The sequence below is a fragment of the Pinus tabuliformis genome, chromosome 6 (assembly GCF_031772625.1).
Source record: "Pinus tabuliformis cultivar Carrire ecotype Pingquan chromosome 6, CPIR1, whole genome shotgun sequence".
NCBI lineage: Eukaryota > Viridiplantae > Streptophyta > Pinopsida > Pinales > Pinaceae > Pinus > Pinus tabuliformis.
The window spans coordinates 1,349,408,065-1,349,425,642 of NC_142292.1; the positions used below are offsets into that span (position 1 = coordinate 1,349,408,065).

General features: G+C 41.1%; 1 protein-coding gene across 5 annotated transcripts in view; it reads left to right on the forward strand.

Annotated features, from left to right (window-relative positions):
• LOC149263633 (uncharacterized) overlaps nt 1-17,578 on the forward strand; it is a 313,839-nt gene that overhangs the window by 123,571 nt on the left and 172,690 nt on the right. For 4 of the 5 annotated variants that reach the window (XR_016259290.1, XM_089426542.1, XM_089426545.1 and 1 more), the window contains exon 3: nt 1,059-1,178. Coding sequence is in view for 4 of the 5 variants with exons in the window: in XM_089426542.1 (XP_089282668.1) it covers nt 1,059-1,178 (120 nt within the window). In the remaining variant the exon portion in view is untranslated. Of the gene's footprint in view, nt 1-1,058; nt 1,179-10,982; nt 11,035-17,578 lie in introns of all 5 variants that reach the window. The other variant, XM_089426548.1, reaches the window with a different exon arrangement.

Here is a 17,578-nt window from a genome sequence, read left to right on the forward strand (position 1 = left end):
GGCTTGCATTGGGGGGAGATAATTGGAACTTGGGTTCAACACTCTCCATGTGTTTTGCAAGATGGACTAATCGCCTCACATGGATCCTAACTCTGGCGATTGTAGCGGAGACTAATGCTTGCGGGTTTTGGTCAAACGGCAATCGTGATTTTAACAATTGGTCTTCCACCCCGTTGTTAGCACTTTGTCTAGCTTTTTGTCTAGTAGTGTTTACTCTTCAAGGCCTGCTAGATTTTGTGGTAACAGATCTGTAATCTACTAGGTCAATGAATTGCGGGGTGCAAGGTTTGCAGGAAAGTTAACACTTGAGATACGTTTCTTTGCTTCAACTTAACAAACAATTCACCACTTAGTTCATTGTGCTAACGTTTTGAGATAGGCCTTTATCATTAATGCCATGATCTCCACAATAGTGCTTGATTGTTAGATGGTGGTAACGAGTACTACTGCATAGTTGCAAAATATTTGATACAAATAAAACAACTGACAAGAGAAAACATCAAGAGTGGATGAAATGACTATGATTCTTCGAAAATGAAGATGGGCTAGAAATACTTTAGGTTGAGTTTCTAGAGCATGTGCTCCAGGAAATGGTTACAAGATTTTCTGCCACAAAAGTTTCTTCTGCTTCCTGCATTTACATTTTCTTATCAATGTTTAACTCTTTAAGATTCATTTGCTAAAATTTTGAGCTTTTTGGTTATCTGTGTATTGAACCCAGAAAATTGTTTTTCTTTTATAATTTTGGCACTGTATAGGAAGATGCATAGAATGGATTGTAGATGAGCTGCGTGTAAAGTTTAAACCAACTTGCATTGGATACTGTTTGAAGTCTGAACTATACTATCTTGAAAGTTAGGGCATGAAAGTGATTATATATTGGATGCTATGGTTGATAGAATTTGGCTTTCACAAATTCTGTATTATATCTCATTTAACTGATTTTATCTTTATTGGCACAAACCAAAGCATGCATTGATTTGTTTATTTAAACATCAGTTGAAGTCATTTACATCTGGTTACTCTTGTCCTTGAACTTAAAAGAAACTCTTTTGCAGGGTTCTCATGGCTGTGTTCCAACAAAGACATTTATTGGAAATAAGTCGAGAAATAAAGAAGTGGAAGCTGCAAGAAAGGAGTTTGAACTAGGAGATGTAATAAACATGCTAAATGATATCGTAAGTACAAGATATATGGATATTTTATTGTGTTATATTTGTTTGAGGGGATGTTGTCTTTAATTTTCAATACAGATGTGTGAAATGAAATTCTGTTTTGACAGAAATTTAACCTTTGGCTTAGTTTCTAATTGGTTAATAATAAATGATGAATAGAAACCCATCTATTACTATTTAACAGAGAGGACCAAACCCACAAACATGCTATGAAAGAAAGAAACTGTCTTGATAAACCCATACTCATGCTATCCAAGAGCCCATGGTGATAATGGTTTAAAATTATTTGGAGGATTTTAGTAAGAAATGAAATTCGGAATTTAAGTTGAGATGGTGGTTTGCCATCCCATCCACCCGGGTTCAAGTCTTTGACGACATGGCTCGTCATAGTAATGCTGAAAGAATAGGCGTCCTATTGGAGTTTGGGATACCGACTCCAGTTTCTGGTGGTCTCCGCTGTTAGTTTTTGTAGCATCAGATGTGTTTTAGCCACGAAATTTGGTGGAGATTCTATAATACACGAGATCTCCAAAACCCAGAAATCGTTTTTGGAAATTCTGCCTAGAAGTGTCTCAATTAGATTATTAACCGATTTTTAAATATTTCCTAAGTCTAAACTTCGGGAATATGATTAATTAATTAGTATTAATTGAGATAAGGTGAGTATCTCTAAAAACTCACATGGATCGATCCAGAAATGATCGTAGCCATTGATTAAGTTTTAATCTTGGCCATTGGTGCTCCAACAATGGATTATAAGAGGAAGTCGATATGGTGATGGAGAAAAAACCAATGCAAATACTCGGTTGTCCAGGCAGTTCGATTTTCTTAGTAGCAGCAACTCAGTAGAGAAGATAGAGCCAGAGGGTGAGTAGTAGGTGGAAGAGGAGGGCAACAACATTCTTGGAGGGAGATTTCTAGTCCTCGGAAGAGGCAAAGGAGGGAATGCTGAAATTTGCAAAGGGCTAGCGTAAGATTTGCACAGAGGGTGACGCGGAGAGCTCAGCGTAGAGGCTAGGGAGGCAATTTGGGCAGGCAGTTTAGTGGACAGGAAAAGTACCTCCGGGCTGCTTCAGTGTTGGATCAGGGATGGTTTCTTGGTGTTGCAGGTTACAGAAGTCAGTAGCACTGAGCTCTGTAGAAGCAAAGTATATGGAAGTCAACATAGCTACGTGTGAAGCTATATGGCCTCGAAAGCTGCTAGTGAGCTTGTTTAGGTAGAGGATGGAGGTGACCAATGTCTATTGTGATAATCAGAGTTGCATAAAGCTCTCTGAAAATCTAGTGTTTCATGACAAGTCGAAGCACATCGATATTCAGTGTCACTTCATCAGAGATTGTGTACAACGTGGAGCAGTCCAGCTACAATATGTTCCCATAGAAGAGCAGGTTGCAGATATACTCACGAAAGCTCTAGGGAGAGCTAAGTTTGTCTATTTTAGAGAACATATGGGTATGGTGGAGAACCCGTTTCAATAGCAGGGACATGCTATTTTGGATGCTTTTCAGTTGCAGATGTTGTAGTTGCAGCAACAACAGATGAGAGGGAGTTGCAGTGCAGATGCAGTGTTGGCAGCAGTATGGCAGTGTTAGCAGCAACACAAATGCAACGTATATCAGAGTTGTGCAGTGGTTGGTGGGTAGTATGGCTAGACATCAGCAACATGACAGGAGATGATGTAGAGACAGGGTGTGCAGTAGCACTAGAACACATTCCTCGCTAAGAGGGAGTGTTAGTTTTTGTAGCATTGGATGTGTTCTAGCCACGAAATTTGGTGGAGAGGCTAGAATACATGAGATCTCCAAAACCCAGAAATCGTTTCTGGAAATTCCGCCTAGAAGTGTCTCAATTAGATTATTAACCGATTTTTAAATATTTCCTAAGTCTAAACTTAGGGAATATGGTTAATTAATCGTATTAATTGAGATAAGGTGAGAATCATATAAAAACTCACATGGATCGATCCATAGATGATCCTAGCCATTGATTAAGTTTTATTCATGGCCGTTGGTGCTCCAACAGTGGATTATAAGAGGAAGTCGATGGAGAAAAAACCAGTGCAGATACTTAGTTACCTAGGCAGTTCGATTTTCTTAGTAGCAACAACTCAACATAGAAGATAGAGCTAGAGGGTGAGTAGCAGGTGGAAGAGGAGGGCAACATCATTCCGGGAGGAAGATTTCCAGTCCTTGGAAGAGGAAACAGAGGGGAGGCTGAAATTTGCGGAGGGCCAGCACAAGCTCGGTGTAGAGGGTGACACAGGGAGCTCAGCGTAGAGGCTAGGGAGGCAATTTCGGAGGCAAAAAATAGTTGTGGGGTGAGAGAAAATTCTCATGATATTTTTGCTAGTATTTTCTTCAGATTAGATTGCAACTTGGGCATCTAAAAGGGGCGCATTGGGCCGCAGGTCCTAGGTCATGGTCGCAGGTGCGAGGACTGCGGCCAATAGGGCCGAGAGCCTAGGGCTTCTTCGCAAAAGTAAAGCTTGTTTTGGAAGGCGGTCAATCGCAGCGAGGGTTAAGCGGAAGGAGCAGTTGGAGAAGACAGCAGAGGAAGACATCTGGCGAGGATCTGAAGGCCCGGGTTGAAACGTGGACGGTCAGTCTTCGAAGCGTGGACGCAGCTGGAGGCTTCACGTTCTCGGCAACAGGAAACTGCCTGAGACTCTGTCCGCCGGAAAACATAGCTGTCGTTCTCTCCGTTTTACCCTGTCACTGAAGCCCGAAACGGTTTGTTTTGGCGGTATTAGGGTCTAAGCAGGCACACTAATCATGGTCAACCCTAATGAGGCCGTCGAGCTTGAACCAGAACCAGAAGATATACTGTCGGTGTGGGGAAAAGACCTAACGGCTCAAAACATTGAACAGTTTTTCGGGTCAAGCGGTTACCATGGGAATTCGAAGCTGAGTCCAGATCTGCAAGAGCCATGGAACAAAAGGACCTCGATCGAATTTCTGGAAGACAGTTTGGGGCTGGTAGGGCAGGGAAATTAGGAGGCCCCTGTTCAACTCAATCTCCAAGAACTGAATGCTCAGAAGAAGGGTTTCCCTCAGGCGGAAGCACTCAGCTTCTCCCAAGTAAGTAATCCAAAACCCCTCTTTCCTGCTCATCATTATTCTGGAGGTCTTGAAGATGTGGTCTTCGGTCACGGCCCAAAAAACTGGTATTGGAATAGCCCGATTGATGGGCTCAAATCGGATCTAGGGCTGGTCAAAGAAGGCAAATCGCCGGCTGTAACGAGATCATCTATATCAAGGGTTTTGGTAAACCCTAGCGTGATATCTGAGCCAAAGATAGTGGGATCTGAAGCGGATGAGGGTCGTAGGAAGGATGGCTCGGGAGGTAAAGCAGGAATCCAGCCAGAAGAGGAGGGTTTAGAAAAGGGAGTGGACAAAGGAGCAGGGGCCAGGGGTTTTGAAGGAATTATTGATTCAGAGATACCATCAGGAATAGCACCAGTAGGCAAAAAAGATTTCTCGCAGCAAACAGAAGCGGCAGATGGGGAGGCTGTCGCTCAAGGAAGGGAAGAGGGTACAGGCAATAGGCAGGTTGGGGAGAAGAGGAAGAAACAGAAATTAATCAAGAAAAAGACAGAAGCAAATCTTGTGCTGGGAGTGGACGTCCAAATAGAGGAAGCTCTGGAGGTGGCAGAATGCACATTGGTAGGACGAGCCCGGGGGAAAAAATATTCAGCCAAATTCATACAAAATTGGGCAGATCAGCAATGGCAGGCAGCCCCGGAAAAATCCTACAAAGTCTCAGTTCTAGCAAAAGGATGGTTTATGATTCAGTTCGAAAAGAAGGAAATGGCGGACTGGGTGATGGCGAAGAATTGGGCGTTTGGGAACCATCCCGTTCTTTTCAGGCGATGGACGCCTCTGTTCGATGCACAACGCGAAAAGGTAGATTCTTTCCCGGTATGGGTCTGTGCCCCTGGTCTACCTCCCTTTCTATGGGTAGAATCAATTTTCAGGTCCATTGGTAACACGCTGGGCACTTATCTGGAAACGGATATGTCTTTCATAGAAACAAGGAATAAAGCCATGGCCCGGATATTGGTCAATCTTAACCCAGGAGAAGGCCTAGCGGAAAATATAAAAATTCAGTACAAAGACCTCATTTTCGATCAGCCATTGGACTACGAACACCTGCCTTTTAGGTGTCACAGATGCCATGAGTATGGACATCTTGCAAGGGATTTCCCTCTTGGTTTCCGCCGTAGGAGGAGGCAAAAGAAAACCGAAACAGAGGTGGTATCAACAGGAAAGGAGATTGACCCCAGAAATGAGGCGGTCCAAGTGGAGGATGCTATGGAAGTGGATAGAAACGAGAAGAAGAAGGATCCGATGCAGGCAATTCAGGCCCTGCGACCGGATTTTGGAGAAGGATCTCCTATTGGATCAGGGAATGGAGCACTGGAAGTCACAAAAGAAGTATCTGAAGGCATTCGTGAAGTCACGATGGGTACGCATCTGGACTCTTGTTTTCTTTCTATACCTCCTCCTTTTGAAGAAAAAGATGCATGCTTAAATTCAAATTCGCATAGTCTTTCATCTGTTGAACACTCGCGGGTTGAAAACATCATTGCATCTATACCCAAGATCAATCTGAACTGTGAAGAGGCTCCATATGATACCGGCAATATAAAAATCTCTCCTTCCAAACCTGTATGCCATTATAACCTGCGATCCCTTGACAAAAGACCAGCTTCTGGAGACCCAATCGGAGGTTTAGGTATGGAGGTGCCTCAGATCTCTATGAAGAAGTCGAGGGGACGGAAGTCTTTCTTGTCTAAGGCGCAGGTAAAAGCAAAATTTGACGTGGCGGATGGTAAACAACTGTCGATTCCTGGGGTGCTTAGAGCGGCGAAACCCTGTGGAGATGGGTCAAAATGATTGTTCTTTCATGGAATTGTAGGGGTTTAGCCAGTAAACCCAAAAAACTGGCTTTGAAGGAGTTGGTACAGCGTTATAATCCAGAAGTAATCATGTTGCAAGAGACCTTAGGCATAAGCTCAGAAGTGGTGTCATCTCTGTGCTCCACTCTCCTGGGGTGGCATTTTCAAGCACTGGACTCCAATGGTCACTCGGGAGGCTTGGCTATAGGCTTCAGGGAAGGAAGAATGAAACTCATCAATACATGGGGGATGAATAATGTTCTGGGGATGGAAGCCGTGACACCTGAATTTGACATCCCTCTGTTAATCTTAAATATATACGGGCCATGCCAGGAGAGAGTCTCTTTTTGGAACAACCTCCTGGCTAAAGCAGTGATGAGAAATCAGAATCTGGTGTTAGGAGGAGACCTTAATTTCTCCATTGGGAATGCCGAGGCTTGGGGTCCTTCAGCCAGAGAAGACCCTCTATCAAATTTCTTCTTGAATGCTTTGTCTACGCATAATCTGATCGATGCAAACATGCTAAAACTGAAACCTACATGGAGAAATCGTAGAACAGGTGAAGCCAGAATAGCAAAAAGACTTGACAGGTTTCTTCTGAGTGAAGATCTAGCCTCCAGAATCCCGGTTTTCAGATAGTGGGTAGGAGAGGGGGGAAACTCAGATCATTTCCTAGTCCTGGTCGAGCTGTCTAAGCCTCCACTTAAGCCGGCAGCACCCTTCAAATTCAACGCCTCATGGATGCAGGAGGAATCCTTCAGAAACCTCTTCATCGAAACTTGGCAACACCCGAGTAGGGACGCCATGGAAGATAAGAGTTTCCTTTTCATGGAAAATTTGAAAAGGCTGAAAAAGGCCATGATGGATTGGGCAAAAAAGAGGAAGCAGAAACAAAATGAAGTCTTAAACAATATCAATCTGGAGCTTGGGGAATTGGAAAATCCTGAATCGAATGGTTACGAATCTCAGGAGTCGAAGGATAGAATACTGTTTTTAGAAAAGCAGAGAAGTCAAATTCTTTTGGACAGAGAAGAGGAATGGAGGATGAAAAGCAGGGCAATTTGGCTATCAGCTGGAGATGAAAATACAAATTTTTTTCACAATTACGCAAAAGGGAGGAAGATAATGAATACCATATGGAAGTTAAAGGACGAGGATGGTAGAGAAGCCAATACTTTTGAATCTCTCTCGTTCATGGGGAGGAACCATTTTCAAAATTTATTCTCTGAGCAAGGAGAGATTACATTAGCAGAGGTTATCAAAACAACCCAATGTTTTCCTCGTTATGTGGAGGAGGATGAAGCTGAGGGCTTGCAGGGTGAAGTCACATCTGAAGAAGTGGAGAGTATCATAAAAACTATGGCCAAAGATAAAAGTCCTGGGCCTGACGGGTGGCCTATAGAATTGTTCCAGCAGTTCTTTGACCAGATTGGCTCAGAATTAACAAAGGTGGTTGAGGAATCCAGAAGAAAAGGTATGGTTTATGTGCCTTTTAACTCAACCTTTATAGCCCTTATTCCTAAGAAAGAAAACCCTGAATCGTTTGAAGATTTCAGGCCCATTTCGTTATGCAACAACATCTATAAAATTATAGCAAAAGTGATTGCTGTCCGTTTAAAGCCAATCCTGTCCAGATGCATCTCAAACGAACAGTTTGGTTTTCTGGAAGGGCGCCAAATTCATGAAGCCATAGGGGTGGCTCAAGAGACAATTCATAGTGTGAAATTGATGAAAAGGAATGGGGCAGTGGTAAAAATCGACCTATCAAAAGCCTACGACAGAATCAGTTGGACCTACCTCCGAATGTTGTTAACACACCTGGGTTTTAAAATTGAATTTATCAATTGGATTATGGGATGTATCAACAGTGTCAGTTATGCGGTTCTTATAAACGGAGCTGCCTCTCCATTCTTCAAAGGGCAAAGAGGACTTAGACAAGGCTGCCCCTTGTCTCCACTGCTTTTCCTTCTGGTAGCAGAAGGACTGAGCCAGCTGATCCTAAAAGCCAAAAGGGAAGGATTAATTAAAGGTCTGGAGGTTGCAGTCAATTTATACATCACGCATCTTCTTTTTGTTGACGATATTTTACTCTTCAGTAATGGGAACCAGTCAGAAATAAAAGAGATTAAGAAGATTCTTGAGCTCTTCATGAAAGCAACTGGGATGCAAGTAAATTATAGAAAATCGCAGCTCATTCTGGAAGGTTTTAATAGACAGGAGGAAAGCCAAATTACCTCAGTTCTTCCCTTTGATGTTTATAAGCTTGGGGACCCTTTCAAATATCTGGGGTTTTGGCTGAAACCGGACAATTATAGGAAACAGGACTGGAATTGGTTGGTAGCGAAGATTGAGGCCAGAATTTCTCATTGGAGCTTTAAGTGGCTTTCCAGAGCAGGAAGGCTAACTCTAATTAAATCAGTCCTTCTAGCAATCCCAGTTTATTGGGCTGCGCTGACCTGGGTTCCCAAAGGCATTTTGGAAAAGATAAGAAGAATCTGTAGCAGATTTCTATGGGCTAGAGCAAAGGAAGACTCAGTGCTCCCCTGGATTGCCTGGGAAAAAGTGGCAAGACCAAAAGAATGGGGAGGGTGGGGAATAAAAGACATCAAAGCTTTTGGATCCTCCCTGGCAGCAAAATCAGGGTGGAGAATTATCAACATGGATAACCTCTGGATGAAAGTGGTGAAACGGAAATACATTGACCCCACTCCTCTTGAGAATTGGATAAGGAACCCAGAAAAAAAAAGGAGGAAATGTGTCGATAGTCTGGAGGGCGACCATAGATGCCTTCAACATTATTGAACAAGGATTGTCCTGGCAGGTTGGAAACGGTGAAAATATTCAAATTGGAAGGGATCCCTGGGTGGGGTGTAATGAGAACTTTGCACTGCCTCCGGGCCTGATTAGGCATCTCGAGTCCAAAGGAATCCTTTTCCTAAATCAGGCAGAAAAAATCGGTCACTCAACCATATGGGGACAAGCTTGGAAATCAGGAGAGGAATTGGACCTTCATCCCCATTGGTGGAATAATTGGAAGGTTTACATTCAAGAACTCTCCAGATCAAATGTAAGGTTTAAAGACAAACCAGACCAGCTGGTATGGGCTCACGCTGATTTTGGAATCTACTCTCCAAAATTTGGATACAAGTTCCTCATGACAAAAAAAGGCTGGGGTGATCCCGAATGGTGGGCAAAGTCAATATGGAAGTTAAAGTGCCCTGCCAAAGCAAAACTGTTCTTCTGGTGTATCTTAAAAGGGAAAGTCCCTACATGGGACATTCTGCAATCCAGATTTAAATCAGGGCCAGGAAGATGCGCTATGTGCAAAAATGACTCTGAAACCATAACGCACCTTTTTATTGGCTGTCCTGTAGTTAACAAAGTATGGAGGGAGGTTGAGAAGGTAATTCATTTACCGATAGCCTGGGAAGGGGATAATATATCTGCAGTTTGGCACAAATGGTGGCACTCAAATCAAACTTGGAAATTAAGAAATCTGCCGCCTATTATCTGTTGGGGCATTTGGATTGCAAGAAACAGAGTCATCTTTCAGGACAAGGAAACTTCGGTGGAATCAATTGCCATTCAGAGTAATTCAATTTACTCAAATATACTGGATTCAGAGGAAGAAAGGATGCCCAGGCAGATTAGAGAAGAACAAATCAAGGAAGGAGTGCCATGGGCTTACTTTGATGGAGCCTCTCAAAATAACAAAGCTGGAGCAGGTCTAATCATCCATATAACCGAAAGACATTCTCTAAAAGCTTCTGTAGGATTAGGCAGTGGCTCGAATAACTATGCAGAATTATATGCTCTTAAGCTTCTCCTATGTTGGCTGATTCACAGGAACATCTTCACAGTTCAGATTTTTGGGGATTCATCAAATGTTATCAAATGGGCAAATGATCAAAGCAGATGTCAAAATTACATATTGTATCCTTTATTAGAAGATATTTAGCATTTAAAACTATCTTTTAATGCCTTCTCTATTCATCACATCTACAGGGAACACAATGACACTGCAGACAAGCTTTCTAAAGAAGGTCTACAACAAGATATGGGCAGCTGGAGAATAGTGGAGGAAAACAATGGAGGCACTTACCTCTCGGACCAGCCTCCTTATGTGTAGTTTGCATGCTTATGCACATAGTAGAGCTTGTCATTCTAGGTTCTTTTTGTTTATAGCTGGAAAGTCTGCTTATTGAAATCTGTTCTAGTCTTTTATGATAGTGCTGTGCATTCTTTTTCGTCTTGGGTTGTTTTCCTCGATAGAGGAAACCTGGGGAAAGATGCCAGTAAATGTTTTTGTTACCATAAACATTAAACTGTTGACTCTTTTTGATAATGCTGAGGAAGGGAGCTATTTTCCTCTCTAGATGAGGCTCTGCTTATGCTCAGAATGACCCATAACACTCAATTAAAGGAAGGTAGAATAGCCTTCCAGCAGGTATTATGATGCTCTATCATACAGCAAAAGGAAGCTGCGGCATGTATATGTAACTTTTTATTATGATTATAAAAAGCTAGTTTTTTTTCTTTGGAAAAAAAAAAGTTGGGCATCTAAATTATTGTACTCAAAATTGCTGCTGAAGAATAATAATAAAACCCTCATCTGCTGCACTGGTTTCTCACATTGGGTTTTTCAGGGGACAATTGTCCAAAAATAACTTTGTCAAAATTCTTGTGTAGTACTAGAATTTCTCAGTTTTCAGTGTTTTATTTTCCACAATATTTTTATGGTGAAAATTGCAGTTGTGATTTTATTCGTTGTTTGCTGTAGCAAATACACTGAATAATTAAATTTTCAGTTAGAAGAATAATTTCCAGTTGTTGCAATAGATAAAAATTTCACATCCAGATGTCTCGATCCTAGGCTGAACTATGAGTTTCTGATATATGTGGTTTGCAGGTTGTTGCATATATCCAAGGAGGTTGCTAGTTCCCCATCTATAAAAGAAAAGGTAAAGAGCGAGTAGAAACCATCTATTACTATTAAACAAAGATGACTAAACACACAAACATGCTATGAAAGAAAGAAACTGTCTTGATAAACCCATGCTCATGCTATCCAAGAGCCCATGGTGATAATGGTTCAAAATTCTTTGGAGGATTTTAGTAAGAACATAAATTTGTAATTTAAGGATCAAATAAGCTAAAAATAGAAAAGTAGATAAGATGAAATAATTTTATTAATGTCTATCAAATGGCCACAAAAGTAAGTCAATGGGACAAAAGAGTACAACTAGTATGATTACAATGCCAGAGTGCTAGTGCAACTCCTAAAAAATGCTGAAAATAATACAAAGAAAGAAACCTATGTAAGTATAACATCTTAACATATGTAAAAAGCCCTGTAACAAAGGTACGATGATACAAAATACTAAGTGAGTTTGTCCAAAGGTGGACAACCCAACTCAAGAACATAGAGAGAGAGAGAGAGAGAGAGAGAGAGAGAGAGATTGGATGATGACACTGATGATGTCGAGGTCTTATGAGGCTGATGGTCAACAACGAGGGGCGGAAAATTGGGTATCGGCTCACAGTGAGAGTCTTCTGGGACCATCGGGGAGCTTGGCTTAAAAATCTGTTTGAGAGGGGGAATATATATGAACAAGGGATACTCCTAGCATCTGAGGTTGAAAGAAGGAAACTCCAAATGATTTTTTGGTTGCTCCTTTGGATCTGGGAGGTAGTCTGATGGGAGGAAGGTCGTCTATGCTGAATCCATTGGAGCTGATCTCTCTAATGCTCTGAGAACATGTGCCTTAAAGTACGGACTAGTTGCCCCAAGCAGGTTTCAATAATATTGGATGGTCTCTTAGAGGGGGATGTTAATTTTAGGGCTAGATTGTTCTATGCTGTAGATAATTGCATTTTTAATTTTTTTTTTTGAGCATTTTCACATTACATTCACACCATAACATCATATCATCATTTGCAATTATGTAGAGAGAACAATAACATCAACAATGCAATGGAACAATAAGGATTAACATAAGAAAAGCATACATAATAGGGACAATAGGATTTTTTGGTTAGAGACCTGGGTAAAACTCCACAAGGGGGAAAACCCATAATCAATTCTTCTTCTTCTATTAGATATTCATCAAATGTTCAACGAAGATACGAAGTACAATTATAATGGGACATGAGTCTTTCATCATCAGAAACATTAGGTCATTCAGGGCCAACACAGTGTCATACAGGATCCTCATAAGATGGAAGTTCACAAGTATGTCAAGGAGTCCTCCACAAGGCTAAATGTAACATATATTTCTGACACGATCATATCACTGTCATTATAGTAATAAGTATTACTGTCTTCAATGTCATATCATTGCCATAAACAAGGACAAGTATCATAGCTATATATCGCCATACCACTGCCATATAACTCGACCATACACTGTCATATCACTTAGAACGTCGTCTTTCATCAATGTCACACACACACACACACACATATCACTGTTCTAAGAGCACTGCATATACCACTGTCATAAGGATATTTCCATACATCAAGGTCACTGTCATACATCATTATGTTACTGTCATCCATCATTAGATCACTTTCATACATTATTAGGTCATTGCCAAGAACTCAAGTATCACTGCCATACATTACACTGAAGATATCACATACAAATATGTATCAGTGTCTTCATTGCCATAAGGATACCTCATCTAATATCTCTGTTATAAGTATAGTTGTTGCTGTCCAAACATCAAGATCATATAGGTACAAGAATCTCAGTCATATATCATTGTTACTAGAGATGTCTATCACAGCCAAGCATCCTGGCCATATACTACCGGAGCCACTGTCAAACACTACTCCCAAACATAAAAGATAAAAGGCTGCTTATGTAGGTCACATAGATTTCCTAACATACCTCATAGAGGTCACTCAAACAAGGCCCTAACTGCAGTAGGGTAGAGCCATTAGGGCAGCTCCAAGAATATGCTAAAGACACTTTATTAACCACGCTAGAACAAATCCCATATTCATAGAGAATGACTGCATGCATCTATGGCAAGAAGGTTGCAAATACTTACATTGAAGGCTGCAAACATTACCACAGATAAGCTGCAACCAATGTCACATTTAGGCTGCAAACACTACCACAGGAAAGGCCACATACACCACAGGAGATAGGCCACATTAGGTCATAGAGATTATCACCATAAGTCGCAGATGATGTCACAGGAAGGCTGCAAATGAAGCCTCAAAAGGACCGCACAGGATGCCATGGATTGGCCGTAGTAGGTGCCATAAGAAGGTTGTAGATGATGCTACAGAAAGCCCACAGATGTAGCCTCAAAAGGACCACACCGGATGCCATGGATTGGCTGCAATATGCTAATTTTTAGGGCTAGATTGTTCTCTACTGTAGATAATTGCAATCTTCAATTTTTTCATCATTTACTTATTACATTCACCCCATAACATCATAACATCCTTAACAATTATGTAGAGAGAATAATAACATCAACAATGTGGCGAAATAATAAAGAACAACAGAAGAAAAACATGCATAATTGGGACACCAAGATTTGGGTCAGAGACCAGGGAAAACCCCCATGAGGGGGAAAACCCAACCAAATTCTTCTTCTATTAGATACAAAGTACAATAAGAATGAGATACATCAATCACATCAAACCTCCTAGGGCCAACCCAAGGCAGTTCACAACTACATTTGTGAACTGGATGATTTGATCTCTAGAGAGCTATTGCCATATCACTATCATAGGAAGTAACATCCATGCCATAGGAATAAGTGTCATCATTATCAAGGGACATCATCACCATAAAGTGTCATCTATCATGAGAGCAAGGTCACTATCATCATAGGACCATGATCACTGTCATCATATATCATAATATCAAGGTCACTGTCATACAACCAGGTCATTGCCATACAAGATCACTGCCATGTCATTCATCAGGGCCACTAAAATATTAGGGTTACTGTCACTGTCAACAACAAGGTCACTCCCAAGTCATACTACCATACCAAGACACTCAAGGTCACTCTACCATATTGATCCAAAATGGATCCAAAAACCCTTTAAGTCTTCAAAATCTTTCAAAAGATCAAAACTATCGCATGAGGAAGAACTCTTAAAAAGGCGGATAACACTATCGGGAGGCAAAAACAAAGAGAAATCATTGAAAAATAGAGTATCGGTGGTTTAAAGTAACTTTGAAACAGAGCCGTCGAGAAATCGCAATCGGCAGTGGCAAAGGGAGGCTATCGGTGAAGACCACAAGGAATACATGACAACGATCAGTGGGGTCAACGAGGACCATCGATCAAGCGCGCAGATCGACGACCCACGTTGCATCGCAATATCACGTCGAAAAACCACAGTGGAGCGATTACAATCGGCCAGGGGCATGTGCGATATGCGATCGCGATCGATCGCATCGCAATATCGCATCGGAACATTACAACGGAGCGAGACTGATAGTGGGACCCAATAAAGATTATAAACGATGTTTGATATGATTTGAGATCCAGAAAACAAAGTTTTTCCTTTGTAAATCCCATTTTCGTTGAATAAACGAAAAACCAAAGAAAATGCGCCGATGCGATATTACGGACTCGAAAGGGTTTATTAATGCTGTTATATATGATTTCAAGTCTGATAAAGCCATTTATAGTGGTTTTCAATGTTTTTAATGTATTTTCAATATAAAGGGAAATCACGATATGAGCAGGATTTTGGGCGGGCCAAGGGCGATAAATGGTTTGGGTGGGGCTCCGCTCGATCCCATACATTGGCTGCCACGTGTCCAGGCTGAGGAGAGAGAAAACCACCCTCATCAGGCGATCAACTCCCATACGAAAGAGACGCTCGAAATGGATCCCAACCATTGGATCAAGACCTCTCAGATCAACGGTGGAGATGCGATGTTGGCATACAGGCGGACCCGATAGGAGTTATAAGGCAGAACTTATAATATTTCAAATCTGATGAAGAATGATTTGGTGGATTTTCCTGTGTTTTGCAGTGTTTCTCTATGTAAACAAAAAAAGACCAATTTTGGGATTTCAAAGGCTCGATGACCCATTCCGTTACAGAACAGGTGGTCACCATCCCTGGAAGCGTTTAACAATGATTGCTAATGTTCAGAAAGGGATCTGAGTGGACAGAGGTCGGGAAGACAAAGAGCCCGAGAAAGAGAAATGAACAGACAACGTAGATTGGCTTTAAAGCCATAGACAGAGAGAAAACAGGGACAAGCAGTGTTGAGACAGAGCAACAGAGACATAGAGTCAGTGAGGAGAGTCAGTGTACTCAAAAGAGACTTGGGGGATCCAAGTAAAGCCTTATTGTTTTGTATCTGTTGTGTGAGGCTCAAATTGAGCTCACTGTTGTAAAAATTTGTTTAGAAGACATAATAGAGAGGTCACCACTGAAGGCTGGACTAGGAGATGTAGCCCAGGAGTGTTGGATGAACTCCTTATTAAACTTGCTGTGTTTATGTGTGTTGTTTATTATGTTTCTCTTACTGTTTCATTGTCTATATATTTCGCAATCTTATCGATCCATTGCATAAAGTAACATAGGCATATCCATGCATATGAGTCTGTAATACCTTAATAGTTGTCTAAGATCATATATCAGATCAAGTGGTATCAGAGCTTTAGGTTGCTAAGGTTAGATAAGCTTGTGTTGGATTGTTGAATGCTAACTAGGTCAAAGCTCAAATTAGGAGAAGGAGAACTGGTTGAGACTAACCCAGAAATAGGAAGAGTCTATCCTAGGAGGAAAATGGCAGAAGAAATTCCCTTGGAATCAGACTCTCAGTTCATGGACAGTTTCATGACCATGAGAGCCATGGTAGAAGAGATGTATAGAGAATTTAAGAAAGGTCGAAGTGAAGATACTTCAACCTCCAAACAAGACAAAGGAACAGAAGAACCTCTTCTAGATGGCCATTTAGAAGGCAAAGGGAAAGGGAAAGAGCCTCCTCCTTCTAGCCCTTTGATTAAATTAGATGTAAAATTTGATTTGCCAATATATGATGGAGAATTAAATGCAGAAAAGCTAGATAACTGGATTAGACAGATTGATGTATATTGCAGGGTGCAAAACATCGATTCAGAAAGGAGAAAGATTCAGCTGGCCAGCCTTCGCCTTGGAGGAACTGCCCTAGTGTGGTGGGAAGGCAGGACACAAGCTGATTTGAAGAAGCATGGTAAAATTCTTTCTACTTGGAGTGAATTTGTTTCTGCCATTTTAAAACAATTCTATCCACTAGCTTATATGCAGCAAGCCATGATGAGTTGGCAAACTCTTCGCCAATTAAAGGGGCAAAGTGTACAAAGCTACACCCAAGAATTTAGAAAGAGAGCTTTAATTCTAGGCATTTCTCTAGACTCACCTGAAATTTTGTTGAAGTATATAGGTGGTCTACACAGCTATTTGAGGCACACCATTCTCATGTTTAACCCTACTAGCATAGATGAGGTATCAGTTCAGGCTACACCTCTGGAGGCTAGAGGCAAGAATGTGAACCCAGAGATTGGGGGATCATCAATTCCCACTGCAAGCAAGAACAAGGAGAAGAAGAAGCAAAAATGGAAGGAGAGGAAGACAAATGCTGTACAGAAAGACAAACCTTCATGCACTCACTGCAAGAGGGTTGGACATGATGAACATCGCTGGTCTTTGCATCTAGAGCTGAAACCTAAGAAGTTCGATGGCAAGAAGAAGAAGACTGCTGCTGCTATTCAGAAAGATTTGGAGTCAGACTCAGGTGATGAAACAACAGTCACAGCTGCAGGTATAAAAGGTAAAACTTCTGAAGCATCTACTAGTAATTTGGCACAATCTATTGATAATGAAGAAAATGAGAGGAAAAGACATGAGCTTTTTCATATTAGAGTTAATTCCAAGCATCAAAAGATTGATACTTTATTTGATAGTGGTTCATAAGTAAATCTGATTTCTGAAGCAATTGTAAAGAAGTTGGGACTACTAACCACACCTCACAAGAAGCCATATCCATTAGGTTGGGTATGTGATAAAGCAAAGCTACAAGTGACTAGACAATGTAAACTTAGGATTGCTTTTGGGTCAACTTTTGTAGATGATGTTGAGTTAGATATAGTTCCCTTGGATATATGTGGTATTGTTTTAGGAAGTCCTTACTTGTATGATAGAAAAGCCATTTTCTATAGAATTGAAAATAAGTATCAACTCAGAAAAGATGGAATCAAATATATTGTAAGAGCTCATCAGCTCAAAAATAACTACACTCTCATTAACTCAGGGCAGATGAAAAGAATTGTAAATTCATGCAAGCAATTTTTACTAATGGTTGTAAAGGAAAAGAAACCTGATAAAACCAATGTATTTGAAGGCTGTGATGCTAAACAGAAAGCTGATTTAGAAAAAGTTGTTTCAGAATATGATATCCTATTTCAAGAACCTAAAGGTCTGCCACCCAAAAGGGAAATTGTACATGATATTCATTTGCAGCAAGATGCTCC